The sequence below is a fragment of the Trachemys scripta genome, chromosome 1, assembly GCF_013100865.1.
Source record: "Trachemys scripta elegans isolate TJP31775 chromosome 1, CAS_Tse_1.0, whole genome shotgun sequence".
Lineage (NCBI taxonomy): Eukaryota > Metazoa > Chordata > Testudines > Emydidae > Trachemys > Trachemys scripta.
This window is the reverse complement of record NC_048298.1, coordinates 228,278,837-228,298,211: the sequence shown is the minus strand read 5'-3', so window position 1 is coordinate 228,298,211 and position 19,375 is coordinate 228,278,837. Positions and strand designations below refer to the sequence as shown.

The 19,375-nt window shown below is 38.7% G+C and overlaps 1 protein-coding gene across 1 annotated transcript in view; it reads right to left on the bottom strand.

Annotated features, from left to right (window-relative positions):
- GABRB3 (gamma-aminobutyric acid type A receptor subunit beta3) overlaps positions 1-19,375 on the bottom strand; it is a 145,321-nt gene that overhangs the window by 28,095 nt on the left and 97,851 nt on the right. Inside the window, exon 4 of the mRNA XM_034757918.1 lies at positions 1,674-1,894. Within this exon, the coding sequence (XP_034613809.1) occupies positions 1,674-1,894 (221 nt within the window). The remainder of the gene's footprint in view (positions 1-1,673; positions 1,895-19,375) is intronic.

Below are 19,375 nucleotides of genomic sequence, written 5' to 3'. Positions count from 1 at the left end.
GGCAGCATTTCGGCAGCTGGTAATAAATCTTGCTGCCGAAGAAAGAAGTACCCGCCGCCGGAGTGCCGCTGAAGACCCGGACGTGCCGGGTGAGTGTAGCAATTGAAGAGGTGCTCCCTCTGCCTGTCACCGCTGCCTAAGCGGAAAAAAAAAGGGCTGCCGTACTTCGGTTGGGACGTGGGACAAACTGCTCAATATCGGGATAGTCCCAGTTTTATCGGGACGTCTGGTCACCCTACTATAAGGGCAAATCTTGTGTTTATTTCTGTTTGGGAAAGGGGCCTTGGCTCCCAGCATAGTTGAGCCCGGAGTGGGTTAGAGAGGTGGCTGGCAATAGGTAGCCAGCATGAGAGGCTGTACTGCAGCGAGTTAGGGAATGTAATATTTTAGTTTGTTTTTGTTTAAAGGCGCCCTCAGGCCAACCCTAAGGCCTACTGTGTAAATATTGTAAATAAACCAACGTGAAGTATAAAGCCTCCAAAGTGGGATTGTTTTATCCCAAGTCCCCTCAATGCCAGAGGGAGAAATGCTGAGCCCTGATGTCATGAAAGAGGTTCATTGCCACAACATTTATACACAAAGTTGCATGAAGTACTTGTAATTCAAAGCAATAACTGTACTTTGCTAATATTCATATATTTTTACGTTGTTGTTTGTGAGGCTGATTCTTGAAGAAGAATAAAATAAAAGATTCAGCTCTATGTTGTTTGTTTATTTAAATTCAAAAAGGGAAGAATTCAAAAGTAAGATTTCAGGTTGCCGCTGCTGCAAAACATCTCAGCATTTGCAACATGGGTACATAGCATGCAAAAGCAAAAGCCTCCTTTCACTAAACATAGTTTATGGTGCAGCAATCACTTGCTGAACATGCACGTACCCAACTTTGTTGAACTTCCATAAAGGTGTGGGGCTGTTTTTATTTTATATAAACAGGCTCACCCCTCCCTAGTTTATACAGAATGGAAGCTTGGGAAGTGATGAATCAATGACAAAGTCAAATAAAACTTCAGTGCCTGATAAAACCAGAAGCTCTGGTAAATATTAAAATGGTTGTGGTGGGAATATTCCACATCCTCATTCCTTCCTAATTTGTAGAGAGTTCCACCTTCTCTATAATTTCAATTAAACTTTCCAGGCCTGATTCTCATTTCACTAAGTCCCCTTTTTACTGCTCTGGCAATGTACAGGGACTTAAAATGGATATAAAGCAGCGTCCTTTAAAGCCCCTTTACACTTCCAGAGTAAATATAAAATCTAGAAGGTACACACATTCATGTTTTAATATTATAGACTTAACTTTTCCATGGTTTATTTTTTCCAGTACTGGATAGTGGTACATCAAGAGAGGAACTCAGCACCCAAATTAAACCTCACTGCCCATATTTTTTGAATGAAATATTTAGGTTTGCACTTAATGGTTTCCTTTCAACTTTCTGTAGCTGCAGAACTTTCCAGTTATGGTGACGCTGTATAAACAGATAAAAGCTGACTGAATACACTGGTGGCAAAATTAAGAAACTTTGAGTGTGTTATTTATTTTCTACAGGCATCTTTCAGGGTTACTGTGAAGGTTACATAATATGCTACATAGAGTGTGTAATAACCTTGTACAAGGAAACAAATATCAACAATACGAAACAATGGCTATGAAATCTTCATCATAAAGTACAGACCTGAGGCCATACAGCACTGTTCCATCTGGATGAAGGCGAATCATTCGATTTTTCACTGTAACTCCATGCACAAATGACTTCTTGTCATTTAAAAAGTAAGTGTCGGGCACCCAGAGTTGATCTGCCACTCGATTATCAAGCGTAAGGTTGAGAGGTATCCCAGCATAGGCTAGTCTCTTATCTCTCCAATATTGTTGAAAATACATTGTTAAGGTATAATCCTGGTGGGGAAATGGAGAAGAAAAAAACCCTGCAGTCAATGCTTGATTAGAGAGTCAATAATTCATTACTGAGGAAATAAACTTTACATATTTGGTGACACCTTGTATAAAAAATAAATTCTTACTAACAGTAGTTTAACATCCTCATTGTTCTGTGTTCTCAATTTTAGCTACATTTTGAGTTACATTTACCTTGCAAAAAAACAATTTAGACCATGAAAGTTTTAAATAATGTTAAAGAAATCAGGAATGGTTTCAAGTAAGTTTAAATGTGTATTTCAAAATCTCTAGCAAATTCAACTGCTTTTAGCATCTTTCCTTTCTCTCTCTCTCTCTCTTTTTCTCTCTCACAAATTACCACTATAAATTGTGTGAGAGCTTCATAATAAGAGAGAGATGAAGGGTGTTTTGTGGGGTGGGTAACTAAATAGTAGGTAAATATTGTTACAATCCCCATTTTACAGATCATGAAACAGACACAGATAGGACTAAATTGCCAGTCTCTGGCACCCCATGCAAAATATTTTGAACAGCAGTCAAAATTATACCAGAAAGCAAAATTGGAAAGATGTGGTGTGCATATGTGTGCCTATAAAATGAGAATATATGCTGGCATAGTGTAAAGATTTTACTACCATGCTGTAATATACATGAGCAAACCCTAGCTAAAGTTCTACTAGCCTGATTATACTAGTTTCTATATTTGATTTTCATGGCTGTGTGAGTAGAGTCAATTGAAGGTGCTGGGAACTCAGCATTTTTGAAAATCAGATCTCTTATTTAGGAGCCTAAACATGGATATAGGAGCCTAACTTTATTCAACCATTTTAATAAATCTTTTGCTATTTTAAGATGTTGCAAATTTTAATTGATCATGTCAATAATAAAACCACAATTAACATGCTGGGAAGAGGTTCCCTGCCTCTGTGATAAACCATAATCTATGTGGTTCATGCACTGAATCTAGGACAGTGGTTTTCAACCTCGGGTCTGCAGACTATGTCAAAGGGATCTGCAAAAGGCTGTCATTACCATAGAACAGTGGTTTTCAACCTGTGGTCCATGAACCCCCTAGGGGTCCGCACTTCCATTTGAAATTGTTTAGGTGTCTGCAAATGAAAAAAGATTGAAAACCAGTGATCTAGGATATCATACAAAAACATAAAATGCATGTGGATATTTCATAATACTAGCAAAATAAATTAGAGTCAAAATGAATTTCATACTAAGTTTTTCTGTTCATATAAAAGGAAAACAAATCTTCAAAATATCTTTTTTCCATCTATTTTAAAATATGACAGGGCCTTTTCTTTTTAGGCTCCTTTATTTTCATAATTCTTTGTATGAAAACCAAATTGATTATTCAAGATAAAACAGAAAATTTGTGACCAGACCTTATAATATTGTTGCTATAATTTACAATAAAAACACAAACATTGCCTATTAAAATACTGATTTTCAATAATATACAAGTGTTTTAAATAGGAAAAAAAAAATTTACATAGCATTGAGAAGTTAATGTAATCTCCAAACAGATATTTAAACAGTGAACTAGAAGTGTGCAAGCCACAAGATATCTCCATTTGCATGTGGTTTAGAAAGCTGGTGATACAGAAACCCTCAGGCTTGCTTCTCTCAGGTTGGGTGGGAATTATCATAAATGTGTCTAAGTAAAACTGTTAGGTCTGGTGGCAGCCTGTATGTCCATTTTTGGGAAAGGGTTTCATGCTGAGAAATCCTAGTTTCAGGCATCCGTCCTACCCAGTGCTTCAATCAGATCCAAACATTCCTCCTCAGACTCAAACAAAACTACTAACCCCCTTCAACATTCAGAGTCCTTGGGATTTTTATCAAGTGAATCATTCTCTTTAATGAGGCAAGATATCTTGCTTTAAGAAACTAGTTTTAATTGCTTGGCAAATACAGTATTATAGTCATTGGGTAAGTTTTTCCCTTTCTAGAAGCTAAGAGCATTTAAAACAAAGGAACCAAATGGTAGGAGAAAAGAGGTCCTTGTGGAACTGAGCAGTTTATGCTTTAAAGGCCAAATCTGACATGACTGTTCAGAATAACCTGATCCAATCTTTTGGTTGAAAAGCTTTTCTTAGTGGGACTAATCATCATCGTTCATCAAAGGAAAAGGTATATGCTGCTCTCAGTGCACGTGCATAGCTCCTATTAGTGCATCAGGAGGACCGTATACCTCCTGGCATTCTGATGTTGATGAATAAGAACAAATACATTCTCTACCAGTTGTGGCTTGATTAATGTTTGTTTCTATTAATAATAAAGATAGCACAGTACTTTTTTTTGCTTCAAATGTCCAACATCAGGAGACTGTGAATAAGTGAAATAGTGGATATATACAGAGTATTGTAAAATGCACACTATATAATAACATGTATTTTGCATAACTTAGAAGGAGCAGAAAAAAAGGCATAAAACCACTAGTGTGATCTGTTACTGCCCTGAAAGAGTAACCAGCTCTCACTCAAATGTAATTGAAACAGAGCATCTGAACAATAGGAAAGGGAACTTCAAGAAAAACTGTCTCTTCTTTTGTATGATATAAGATACATGCTAACAGCTAGCTGATTGCCCTAATTAGCTGATGAGTTAGATGAGGTGGCAAGAAACCAGGTACTTTTCCATCAGAAATTCATTGAAATCAAAACAATTCTCCATGAAAATTGGCAAATTCTGATGAAAAAATGTTTCCACTCTAGGTAAAAGTATGAAGTTACAGAGGTGATAAAACTCTGCTGAAATTACTCTGATAGAAAAGGAATAAGAAAAGAGTGGGCATTAGAGGTCACATCCTCAACTTCTGCAAAACAGCGTAGCTCCACTCACTTCAATGAAGTTACACTGATTTGTATCAGATGAGGATCAATACCTACATGCGGCTACTAGCAGAAGTGGAAAGATATCATGAACTCATGAGCCAACAATATGCAAATGATATGCTGCTCTCAAGTAACACCATTGTCTCTTTGCTGGCCCAGTGAGTGGATGAGATCAGCTCATGAATGAAGAACAACTGGTTGAAGCTCAACCCGAACAAGACAGAGGTTATGTTGGTTAGCAGAGGAAAGTATTTTGAGGGGGTTTTAGACAAAATGCAGTCTTCACTGGCTGAAAATGCACAAGCAACTGGTCAATTTAACTTTCAGTTTAGGAGTGCTCCCGAATGCTTTGCTGATGCATGATGCATTTCATGTAGCAACATCTGCAAGTAACATGTTCTATTATCTGTGGCTGGCTAGAAGACTGCATCCCATGCTGATGGATGATAACCTAGCCTCAGTTTTTGTCACCTCTTGGTTGGATTATTTCTATAGTACATGAAACTGTCAGCCTCAAAAAATTGCAGCTGGTACAGAATACAGCAGCCTGTCTCCTCACTAGCACTGGCTTCCATAAGCACATCAAATCATGATATTGGCTTCTCAGATTCAAAGGGTTTAGTCATTGCCTTCAAGGCACTCAATGATTTGGGCCCAGCCTACCTAAAACACTGCCCAAAGTTTCAAGATGAGGACTGCAGCTGGTAGCTCAGCTCCTATCCTCAGGCACAGTAGAACTGTCCATTGCAAGGACAAAGCTTGTCTGTGCAGAAGACAGCACAAGACAAGTCCAAGACTGTGGGAATTCATTCCACAGGAATTAAATACCACAACAAACCTCACTACCTTTTGTTTCCAGTGCAAGGTGCACTTTGACCTTGCTTTTGCTAATATAAACACATAGTACAGGTATACATTATACATTTTTTTAATTACAGTTTTTTGTTGAGGAGAAGGGAGAATGAAAGAACCAAACATGGCAGATAATATTTCCATTACTTCTAGAAGTTGTTCAGCTACTGTGGTGATGAGGGCCATGCAAGAACCTGAATAGAATAGAATAGAATAGAATAGAATAGAATAGAATAGAATAGAATGTGCCTATGCTCTTTGTAAGTAGTGTCCATTATCTCCAACACACGTGAATAAGTGAGCATAATACAGTCTTACAAAATATATCCTTATATATGCTGCAGGTGTATATGGTAATTAAACAAATATTCCCCAAATGGTACCTCTCTTTACAGACTGAACACATTTGTAGAAAGTACACTGTATTATTTATTCTTACATAGCTTTTCAGCCACTCAAAACCTACTAAAGTTACTAATCTACTAATGTACCATAATATATTAAGTATAAATAGAAAAGAACTGATTTTCTATTACAGAGTAGTTATTTTTGGCTTTGCCCTCAATGCTCCGTAAATTGAAAACAAATATAAATAAATATATAATGATTTGCCTGTCAAAAATAACATTAACAATATGTACCGCTGCAAAAATACCATAAAATTTACAATTACACTTTACAGTCCATTTTAGTGTACTACACATGGAGGATGTTAACAAACTGGCCATTAATTGTAGAAATTGGTGTATTTCTCCAAATAATTGTTAATAGAGTATTATAGTTAATCACAATAGCTTATAATATTAATATAACTATTCATGATTTTAAATTATTTGTTAAAATATTTATTATAGTGTTCCTGAGGATTGATTTATACCTCCCTGAAATGCAAGAGAACTTGTCTTAGATTTATTCTTTAATGTAAATACACATCAACTGCTTTCTTGGCCTACAGGGAAATGGAATTATTCCCAACTGTTTTAAACAATTTATTTTGGATGGAACCATACAGCTCATTCATTCAAAGGATAAAATAAACCAGGAAAATCCATCTAGTAGTCTCCCCATAACTTAGATATGGATACTGTAGAGTAAGGGGCATATTTTTAAAGCATCAATCAGGGACTGAACTACATGATTCCCATTAAAGCTAATGGGAGCTAAATTCCTGCATTCTGTACTTTGAAAACATGCTTTTGACTTTTCACACCCTACTAGGCACACCGGCATACACAGCAGGGATTCAAGAAGTTTATAAGTACATTTCAGAATTTTTTGTAATAAGGTTTCAGTTAAATAGATATATAATAAAAATACACACACTGGTCAGCACTGAAAAAATCAGCATTCACCAACAGTTGCCTTGCACAGTGTTACGTGAGATTACCATTTTTTCCCCAATACTTAGTCAGATATCTGTAATGATTTATATATAATGATTTGCCTGTCAAAAATAACATTAACAATATGTACCGCTGCAAAAATACCATAAAATTTACAATTACACTTTACAGTCCATTTTAGTGTACTACACATGGAGGATGTTAACAAACTGGCCATTAATTGTAGAAATTGGTGTAATGACAGTTCACATATTTATTTTTGTTATTTATCAGTGAGAAGAGAGAAAAAGGAAAATATGATCCCAACTACATTTTCAAATATATTGATTTCAACTACAACACAGAATACAAAGTCTACAGTGCTTACTTTATATTTATTTTTGATTACAAATATTTGTACTGTAAAAAAGAAAAAAAAGAAATAGTATTTTTCAATTCACCTAATACAAGAACTGTTGTGCAATCTCCTTATCATGAAAGTTGAACTTACAAATGTAGAATTATGTACAAAGAAACCTGCATTCAAAAATAAAACAATGTAAAATTTTAGAGCCTGCAAGTCCACTCAGTCCTACTTCTGGTTCAGCCAATAGCTAAGACAAACAAGTTTGTTTACATTTGCAGGAGATAATGTTGCCCGCTTCTTGTTTATGTCACATGAAAGTGTGAACAGGAGTTCTCATGGCACTGTTGTAGCTGGCATTGCAAGATATTTACGTGCCAGATGCACTAAAAATTCATATGTCCCTTCATGCTTCAACCACCATTTCATGCTGATGATGGGTTCTGATCGATAACAATCCAAAGCAGTGCATGTTCATTTTCATTATTTGGTCAGATGCCATTAGCAGAAGGTGGACTTTCTTTTTTGGTGGTGGAGGTTCTGTAGTTTCCGCATTGGAGTGTTGCTCTTTTAAGACTTCTGAAAGCATGCTCCACACCTCGTCCCTCTCAGATTTTGGAAGGCACTTCAGATTCTTAAACCTTGGGTCGAGAGGTGTAACTATCTTTAGAAATCTCACATTGGTACCTTCTTTGCGTTTTGTCAAATCTGTAGTGAAAGTGTTCTTAAAATGAACAACATGTGTTGGGTCATCATCCAAGACTGCTATAACATGAAATATATGGCAGAATGTGGTTAAAATAGAGCAGGGGACATACAATCCTCCCCAAAGGAGTTCAGTCACAAATGTAATTAATGCATTCTTTTTTTAATGAGCGTCATCAGCATGGAAGCATATCCTCTGGAATGGTAGCCAAAGCGTGAAGGAGTATATGAATGAGCTGTGGCGCAAACGTAGTATCTGACACGTAAATACCTTGCAATGCCAGCTACAAAAGTGCCATGTAAATGCCTGTTCTCACTTTCTGGTGACACTGTAAACAAGAAGCGGACAGCATTATCTCCTGCAAATATAAACAAACTTGTTTGTCTGAGTGATTGGCTGAACACGTAGGACTGAGTGGACTCGTAGGCTCTAAAGTTTTACATTGTTTTGATTGCAGTTATGTAACAAACAAAAAAAATCTACATTTGCAAGTTGCACTTTTAGGACAAAGATTGTACTGCAGTACTTGTATGAGGTGAATTGAAAAATACTATTTCTTTTGTTTATAATTTTTACAGTACAAATATTTGTAATAAAAAATAATATACACTTTGATTTCAGTTACTAAACAGAATACAATATATATAAAAATGTAGAAAAACATCCAAAATATTTAATAAATTTCAGCTGGTATTCTATTGTTTAACAATGTGATTAAAACTGCAATTAATCACGATTAATTTTTTAAATCATGATTATTATTTTTTTAGTTAATCACATGAGTTAACTGTGATTGACAGCCCTAGTCTCAACATGAAGAAACTTGTAGCTTAAGTAGGCAAAGACAGTACAATATTCCAGGACACTCACAGCATTCTGCTAACTTTTTAATGTATTTTGGCTTTGGTCTCATGACAGTGTAAGCTCCCTGAGAAAGGTACCTTATCTATTCCATTTTCTGTACAATACTGACACATCGTCAGTTCTCAAATATTATGTGTAATTATTTATTAATATAAGAATTGTGAGAATGAAAGTTAGAATGTCACACCTTTCAGTACTATAAGCATGAACTAGCCCTTGGGGGTTATGCCATGGTATGGAGCCTTCCCCTAAAGGCAGAATGCCTTCCAGGGAACAGATGGCATGAACACTTTGTGAGCAGGGGTGTTCATTCATGCCTTCTGTTCTGAGAATACATACATTCTGCCTATAGTCCAAATGTACTCTGGGGTTTGGCTTTAGGCTAATTTTAACAATAATAATGCAACATATATCTCACACTTAGCTTTCTCCCCAAGCTTTTCTGTTCATGATGGTTCCCAGCTGAAACCTCTCTCTTACAGACCCTGGTTCCCTCTACCTCCCAAAGAGTCTCCATCCCATTCCACAATATCCTGGTGGAGTTAAAAAAAACAAATCTATCTCAATGAGTCAACAAAAGTTATGCAGCAGTGTTAGGGCTGTCCAGCCATGTCTTTACAAGGAAAGTACTAATTTAATGTACACTGAAACTATAGGGTTATGAACAGAGAAATAACGACGGGATGGAAGCGTGTCACACATTCCCCCAGCAAGAGAATTGTCCTCCCTGGTTAAAATATTGCTCTGTTACCAAGAGAAATTCAATGCTAAAGCAGCTTGATTAATATCAAAAAGTAAAAATTTCAAAGTACCTAAGTCCCATTGAACGCTAATGAGACTTAGGTTTCTCAAGTCACTTGGGCACTTTTGAAAATTTAGTCTTAAATTGCTGTCTTGGTAGGTGTGGAAAGGTCTTTCTACACAGACTTGCCCTCCTATGCATTTCTTGCATCTCGATACTTTGGTGCAGAGCAAGCTTCCAGGCATTGCATGTTGATCTCTGGTGTTGTAAAAGGCACTGGCCCTAAACACTGGTAATGGAAACATTATCCTCTGTTAAGCACATCTCAGCTAAACTGAAATGCTCGAGTCCTGTAAACATCAAGTTCTGACTTGAAACACTGAAGCACTGTGTAATTATGCAGTTAGACACCCTCTTCCCTGACTGCAAGGCAGTGTCTGGTACTCCTTGTAGCATTTGGGACTGGACACTGCTTACCCACCAGCCATACCAGGCAGGAGTACTGGGGGCCTCCTAATGAAGCATGACCAGGCCCCTGTGGAGTTATTGGGCACCTGTGTGATGAAGCTAAAAGCATCAGTAGAACATATGCATGGATTTTATGGATCCCCTGAGGTTTGGCTGCACTGAGGCTTTTGGACACAGGTGCACCAAATACCTTGAAAAAAAGGCTGATTCTATACAGGGCTGGCTCCAGCTTTTTTGCCACCCCAAGCAGCGAAGAAAAAAAAGATAAAGCTGCGATCGGTGGCACTTCGGCGGCTGTTCTATCGTGCCGCTTCATTCTTCAGCGGCAATTCAGCGGTCAGTCCTTCCCTCCGAGAGGGAACCGAATTCCCACCGAAGACCCGGACGTGCCGCCCCTTTCCATTGGCCGCCCCAAGCACCTGCTTCCTGCACTGGTGCCTGGAGCCGGCCCTGATTCTATATAGGCCCTCAAGGAAGCAGCTTATTTTTGACACTTTGTTACAAGATTTACATGATTTTCTTTTCATCTTCTTTTGATTAGAGCTGTGTGAATAACTGATATTTTGGTTCACTGGCCATACCAAAACACTGAAGACAAATCATTTCAAATAAACCTGAAATATAATGTATATATATACTTTTTCAGTGAACCAAAAAATTGGAAAAAATAATAATTTTTTGAGGTCAAACAAAATATTTCATTTCATTTTTCAAGGTATTACCTTTTTATTTTTTTTAAATAATAAAAGTGAAGCACATTTCAAAATGAAAGGTTTCTTCACACCAAAATATAAAAAAAAAATTCATTTTTGAAAATACTGAAACAAAACATTTGGATATTTTCAGGGTGTTTTCATTCTGCCCTCCACTCCCCTCCCCCTGCCAAATCAATTTGGTGAATTTGACATGAATTCATGAAACATTTCAGTTGACCTGAATCTGCATTTTTCGCTGAAAAAAGTGTCAGTCAAAAAAAATTTAGCTAGCTCTACTGCTGCACACGGAGGGCGGAGTATAAATATGCAGCCGCTGAGAAGCAACTTGCTGCTAGAGACAGAGAAATTTTCCAGAACATCTCATGTTCAGAAAGCCTCTTTTCCATATACAGTTGAACGTGTGAGAAGAGAGGCTTGCCATGGCCATCATATGTTTAAGGCACCCACTTGAAACATTGGTTATCATCTTGTGCATCATGGTTTCTTATGTACATCAGTGTTCTGTGGTAATAGTCAGAGCTGGTCCTTATCCTTGATGTGCTTATAAGGTCAGGTATGGGAGTGGGAGGCAGCAGTTTTACCTTGGCTCCCCCACCTCAGGATTTGCTCACAGCTCATGTTGAATGTCTGCACTTCTCCTCAGTGTATGGTTGTGTGAACGTGTTCAGCCCCAGGCTGCTGCCCTGTGGTATGCCAACATGCTGAGCAACCAAAAATGCCTTCTCCAAAGTGTTTGTCACATACTCAGCATGTATAAATGTTCTGAGGGAGGTTGCCATATCAACCGCTGTTAGGCATTCTGCATGCAAAGGGAGGATGGTTGACATAGCAACCAGGCAAAGATGCTTACCATTCGGCATGTGAAAGAAAGAGGGTGGCTATAGCAACAGAAGAGAAGCCTTCTCTGAATAGCAAGAGAGGAAATGCCTGGGCACCCAACACTAGTCCTTCACTTTGGTATGCTGGTGTCTTGAGAGAGGGTGGTTACACAAGAGTGTTGGCGCTCCTCAGGCTGGATGTTGTCTTTTCTACTCAGCTCTTCCTATGGTCACAGTAATGGCATGACAGTGTCTTCCCAGCCTCAGTGTTTCCTCCCCAAAGTTGGAGGATTGTCTAGTAAGAGAGCTGGTGCTTGGAGTGTATTTTGGCATACAGTCACAGAGAAAGAGCCTCTGCAAATGTTTTAGCACCAGAGTGTCAATCAAGCCTGCAACAGAGTCACTCTGGGTTATTATAGCCACGTCAGTCCCAGGATATTAGAGAGACAAGTAATATTTTTATTGGACCAACTTCTGTTGGCGAGAGAGAGAAACTTTCCAGCCGCACAGAGCTCTTGTTCATGTCTGGGAAAGGTACTAAGAATGTCACAGCTAAATACAAGATCAAACAGATAGTTTAGCATAAGCAGTTAGCACATATTCTAGGCAACCACTCAAGGTGAAGTGGCCCATCAACACTACTGTAGTCATAGGACAAAAAGGGGAGTTTGTGGGTTGCAAATTGTTGCCATAAACCATAAATCCATGTCTTTACTAAGACCATGATTTTTAGTGTCTGGCAAAGTTATGAATTGGATGTTAATGGGCCACTTCACCTTAAGTGGCACCTTAGCATATGTGCTAACTATTTATATTGTATTTAGCTGTGACAGTTTTAGGCTATAGCTACACTAGATAGCTTACAGAGGCACAGTTGTATGGATGCAGCTGCACCACTGTAAGATCTCCCATGTAGCCACTCTATGCCGACAGGAGAAGCTTTCACGCTTTCCACTGACATAGTGCTGTGCACACTACCACTTATGCCAGCATAACTTATTTTGCTCAGGGGGTGTTTATTCACACCCCTGAGCAACGTAAGTTTTGCCAACATAAGTGGTAGTGTAGACATGGCCTTGGTACATTTCCCAGACCTGAAGAAGAGCTCTGTGTAGCTCAAAAGCTTGTCTCTCTTACCAATAGAAGTTGTTCCAATAAAAGATATTACCTGACCCACCTTGTCCCACTCTGGGTTAGTAAATCACCTACAGCTGGGGACAGGGAAATAATTTCTTTATGTCTTCCTCCCTGATCCAGAGTATCATCTGTCCCACAAGGCCTGCTGAGACCTCAGCGACCTGGAGTTTCCAGTCACCATGGATAGGTAGCAGAAGCTATCCCGTATACCCTTATACTTTAGAAGTGTAATACCCTCATTGATCTGGTGGCAGAGAGGTAGCCCAGTGTCAGAAGTATGCTAGTTTGATATACCCCTGGGAGCCCACCTAAAAACTGTGTGATAAGTTGCAAATAAAATCCACTTGATGTATGGACAGCTAAGATATAAAATTTCAAATGATGAAAAAAAATATCAGAGGAGAAAAGAAATAAGAATGTCAGCTGCCTAGATAAATAACATAGAGCACTATAGAAAACCCTAAGAGAGATATAGTTAGGAACACAAATATCCTAGAAAATTACAGATCAGAAAGAAAAATAACCTTAAGCAGAGCAAGACACCAAAGTTGCTTTGTGCAGCACAAATACACTTTTTTTTTAAAGTTGACAGAATCTCAAGGAAATAGTTAAATTTAATTTCATTAATTTAAATACTGATTAGAACCTAAGGAAAAATGCAAAGTTTCATTAGCCTTCAGCTGTTCAAGTGACTGATGCAGCAACAGTCAATTGGAGCTTCTTATCTGACTTCAGTGAAAAAAGAATGATGGTTAAATGTGCTACACCTCCTAGACATGAGAGGAATGTACCTTCGCAATTTGGGGAAGTTAGCTGCTACCCTATTATTCTAGAGGTATGGGAGTTCTTGCCACTTATGAGTTGGGAGCAGGAGCCGAAGAATTAGTATATGTACCTTTGGAGAAAGAAGGATTTTCCATGCTTCTAGTTCTTAGAATACCTCTTTGGTATTACCTGAAATACCCCTATATTGTAAATTGGGGGGGGGGGAACAACTAGATGAGTTGATGCAACTTGACTTGTTTATTCAATACTTTCCTACCTCCAAGGGAGTATTGTATAGATAAATTTGTTAATGTTTGCAAACTACTCAGTACTACACTGATGGGGACCATATAAGAACCTTCATAGATAGCTCCACAAACTCAATTATATTTTAAATATCATAATCATATTTGCATAGTGTTGGACCTATCATTTGAAAACATAAAACATCAAAACTGACCTGCACAATTTTCAATAAAAACGGTACTTAATGTTTATAAGAGATGTGCAAACAGTCCAGCCTGTTCTGCCACTGTATAATTCAAAATACATATTTATAGAACTTCAGAACTCATGCAATTTTCTCGTACTCAAGATTTTAAAAATAAAACAGAAGTATATTTAGATATATTGAACTAAGAAAAACACACTCTTAAGGTCAAACTGAAATATGTGTCTCTTCACCTTTAGACATTCTGTTATAAAAGGAACATTTATGCACCTTTGGAAAGTAATTTTTGAGAGTTAAGGCTAAAACTTGTGAGGCGCTGAGCACCTCTTGCAAGCACTGAGAGCTAGGCCATGTCTACACTACAGAGTTAAGTTGACTTAAGTTACTTCAATGATCATAAATTGCTGTAATTATATCACTTGTGCATGTTCACACAATGCTCCTTGTGTAGCCAGAGCGTGTCCACTGTTGGTGCTCTAGCGCTGACAGAGAGCAGTGTACCATGAGTAGCTATCCTACTGTGCAAATTGCCACCTTCTGCTGCTAAGAGTTCTCAGAATGAATCACAGTGCATCATGGGGGCAAGATCACTGTCCCAGTATTCAGTTTTCTCTGTCCCATCATTCCAAGGACTTTTGACTGTGTTTTGCACCATTTTCCAACTGCCCCTGTAAACTGTACGCCTGCCATCTCTTCCTAAAAGAATGGATTCTGCACTGCAGTCTTGTGTTGAGTGTTATGAGCACAACGTTGCTGATCTTGCAGTACTTCATGAGCTGCAACTCTGACAAAGAATCTGTGGTGACTGCCCCGCTGTGTGCCATGGAAAGAAACAATTCAAGATTGATGGTGGCATTCATGGAGCAGCTGCACACAGTGGACCGTAGCTGTTGGGCTTGGGAAACAAGCACTGAGTGGTGGGATTGCATTGTTATGCAGGTGTGGGATGATGAGCAGTGGCCACAGAACTTCTGGATGCGCAAAGCCACCTTCCTGGAACTGTGTGCAGAGCTCACCCCTGCACTGCAGTACAAGGACACCAAAATGAGGGCTGCCCTCACAGTGGGAAAGTGAGTGGTGATTGCTGTGTGGAAGCTGGCAACTCCAGACTGCTACCGGTAAATCGTGAATCAGTCTGTAGTTGGGAAGTCCATTGTGAGGGTTTCAGTGATGCAAGTGTGCAAGGAATTAATTGCCCTCTGCTATGAAGGACTGTGACTCTGGGCAATGTGCGGGAAATAGTGGATGGCTTTGCGGCAATGGGATTCTCTAATTGTGGCCGGGCGATAGATGGCACGCATATCCCAATTTTGGCCCATATCACCTTGTGACGGAGTACATCAACAGAAAGGGCTACTTCTCTATGGTATTGCAGGCATTGATGTATCAATGGGGTCATTTCCCTGACATCACCATGGCTGGTCAGGGAAGGTTCATGACACACGCATCTTAAGGAACACTGGCCTGAATAGAAAGCTGCAAACGGGGACTTTCTTTCCAGACGAGACGATTCCAACAGGGGATGTGGAAATGCCCATAGTGATCCTGGGAGACCCTTACTCCCATGGCTCATGAAGCCTTACACCAGAAACCTTGACAGCAGCAAGGAGCACTTCAACAACAGGCTCAGCAGCTGCAGAATGACCATTGAATATGCATTTGACAGATCAAAGGGTTTCTGGTGTTGCCTTTTTGGTAGGTTAGACCTCAAAGAGAAAAATATTCCCATGGTCATAGCAGCCTGTTGTGCTCTGCATAACATTTGTGAAGCTAAGGGTGACATAAGCAAGCACAGTGTCTACACTGACACTGCGTCACTCTAACTTTGTCGCAAAAAGCTCTGTGACTCTCGTCAAGGTGGCTTTATTATGCCGGCATTGCAGGAGAGTTAAATCAGTGGGAGGAGCATTGCAGTGTGCAGACCTCCACTGTTTTGTCGACAAAAGTCAGCTTTTATCGACAGAACTGTGTAGTGTAGACAAGACCCTAGACTAGAGCCAAAAAAAAAGGACTTAGGCACCAAACTGGCACTTTATTTATTTATTTCTATCAGGTGGAACAGTTTCAACAAGAAAAATAGACATAAACCCACCCTGTTATTGACTGGTGGCTAGGGCACTCTTCTGGGAGGTTGGAGATGTGGGTTCAAGTCCCTACTCCAAATCAGGCAGAGCAGCGATTTGAAAACATCTCACATCCCAGGTGAATACTCTAACCACTGGACTATAGATTATAGCAGGGTTTCTCTTCCTCTCTGGCTTTGTATGAAAAAGCGCTGACCTGGCGTAGGTGCCTGACTCTAGCAGAGGGTTTCTGGATGAGAATCCCACGCAGAAGGAGGCATCCCCCTCCAGCCCCAACCTAGACATTTAAGTCCCATTGTGGGGTGGGGCCAGCTTCTCCCTACTCAGCTTGCTGGCTTCCAAGCATCCCATTATGAGGCGCCTTTCTCTCCCTGGGTTCTTAGCTCATGGCTATGAAATCCAATGGGTGGCAGGGCACCTAAAAGTTAGTTGTTACAAGACTCAATACTGAGCATTGCAACGGTCAGGAACCAGGGTCTGCAGCAGAGCTAGTCTGGAAGCAGGGCCTTCACAGCCAGTTTCCGGGCACCCTAACAAACACACCTGGCCTGTATTAGGTTGCCTTCTTGGTTGGAAGAGTCACTGGTTGGAAGAGTCAGCAGACCGACTCTTAAGCCCAGCAACAGCAGCACATCAGTGACTACTCACACCATTTGCCCATGGCTGTGATAGCTTCTTATCTGCTTGTTACAGCCTTGGCCCCAGCCTTAACTAGCTCCAGGTAACCTGGTCCTGAACGTTGACGCCAATTCCTGACTCTGATCCTTGGCTCTGGCACCTGACCTCTGATTCCAGCTCTGATCCCTTGGTGCTGATTTCTGACCCATGTCCCAGTCACTGACAGCAACACCTGAATCGTTTTGTGGGTCTAGTCCTGAGTGCCTTCAAATCCCAGGAGCTTCAGGGCCTCACAGGATCAGGCCCAACGCTTCTACTACTATGACTATTTAAACCATCAAAATATTAAACTAAACTCTCATCAAGAAAGAAAGAAAACTTCAGGTACAAGATATTATTTTTAAAATTCCCAACTTTAAAAAGATATATTTGAGCATATGTCACTATTATAGCAAAGAGTTCACAGTGTTACAGCAAACATAAATAATGGATACATAACTATATTGGATGAAATTCTGGCTCCATTGAATGTAAGGTGAACTTTGCCATTGACTTCAGTGGGGCCAGGATTTCACTCACTGATTTTTTCCCCCCCGAGACTAATTACCTTATTTCCTTTTCTATTTTCCCTTATAATCTAAAAACAAAAAATCAGTTTAAACACAAGAGCTACTTTCATTTCCAGGCCTTCTGACCCTACATCATTCTTCCTTCTGTATTTAACTGAAATATTAAAACAAGTTATATAGTCTTCTGTATCAAATGCAGTACTCATGCTAACTTGAAAATGAATCTGAATAGATGCTTTAAAAACTTCTTATTGCTGCCGGGTGGATATATTGGTCACATGACAGCTATACTTGAAAAGCTTGGCATCAAATCAAAATAATAAATAAATGAAGCCAAGCACCATATTCAAGGGAAAATATTATATATATACACACCTAAATATACATTTTATTTGTGTACATGTGAACGAGAGTTTTGTCTGCAAAAAGCTGCAAAGAAGAACACCCCCCTTCCTGACCCCTCCCCAACACACACACATACCCATCTTTGCTATACTGCACCTGAACCATGTTTACAGATAAAATGGCTTGCTAAGGGAATGCCTTTTGTAATGTATATAAAATTGAAAATGCTCTACAAATCTGCTTGTGTCTTTTCTTTTTAGGGTATTGATAACTACATAAATAGAGTAGCTTCAACTTTGAAATATTATCCAAGATCTGAACTGGTAATTGCTACAATGTAAATGTTTAATGTACATATGAATGTAATTGAGAAAGATTATAGTTTCCAGAGCACTCCCTTTAAAATGGAGTTCTCTGGTGATGGAGTACAGTCATATATGCCTTTATCTATTTTGATTATGTAAAAAAAGAACGTGCAATGGACTATAAATAGGTTGCTTTATTCCTTTTCTTAATCTGCCCATAATAAAAGTACACAAATCGCCTTTATAAGTAATTTTACATTATTATGTGTATACAATATAGAAATAAAGAAAATGTTTAATAGGGAAAGCTTTTGTGAATATATTTTACATAAAATATTTACCTTACATATCTGAAGGTGAAATGACTAATTTTGTGTGATATGAGATTCCTCCAAAATTATTACTAATTGAAAAGACAAGGTCAAAATATTTATATTTCTTCACTATTGATACAAACACATTGAAAGGATGAAAGTATTTTCCTTATCTAAATTGTTTTTCCTTCATTGCATCCACACTCTGATATTGTAGAATGGGTGAAAAGGGCTGTTTGTACAATAAAGTTCTGATAGTGTTTGCTGGATATGTTGGTTTTATTGTGACGGACTATTCAAGTGCATAAATAGTTAAACATCTGCCTTATGTATGTTCAGGATTGAAGTCTTAGTTAGCACAGATTTTAGTTAGCATGGATATAGTTCATAGTCCTTGTGAAACCAACTATATAATTTAACTATTACTGTCAAACAGCTCAAAGTCTGCAAATGACAAATTTTTGGTGTACCTTTTGTTTTTACATGGGAGGGGGGGGGAAATTCTTTCTGTTCCCTCCCAGGACTTCACATGAACAATAAATGGTTGAATATAAGTATGTTCTAACATTTACACACTCTAATGTTGTTTTCATCTCAGTCTCTCACACAGATTAGAACTCGAAAGAGAAGGTAAAATATGATGCCCAGATGGCTTCTTCATATACAAAATTCCCATCATTGATCATCCAGCTCAGCACAGTTAGCAGTGTTTTTTGGTACTAACTATGGAGCTTCAGAGTGTGATTAAGTTGTTTAGAATACTGCTGAATTGTTCATGAATTGATTTGGTCGTCCTGTGGCGTTAATAAGCATTGTTATCAACTGGACAACACAAGCTATGAATTTCAGACATCACGGCTGACAAACAATTTATGGTTTCAGTGGAAAAAAAGTAGAAATTGATGTCCTGAAATACTTATGCAATTCAGTTTTGATTCAATTAGCTATGAAGATAATTTTGTAAATGAAATTTTTGCAAATAGCATAAAGATATTAATGTAGAATATTTAACTGCCTGTTAGTGTTCAGGAATCCTTATAGATGCCATTCCTTAATGATACTGAGTGATAGTTGTGTTCATTTTAATTCATCCAACATCTGCTCCTGGTAAATGTAAGCAGATGTCCTTAATTATTACCTTTCAATGCTTGTATATGCATAACATGAAAAAACAAAGTTTGCATGAAGAGAAGGT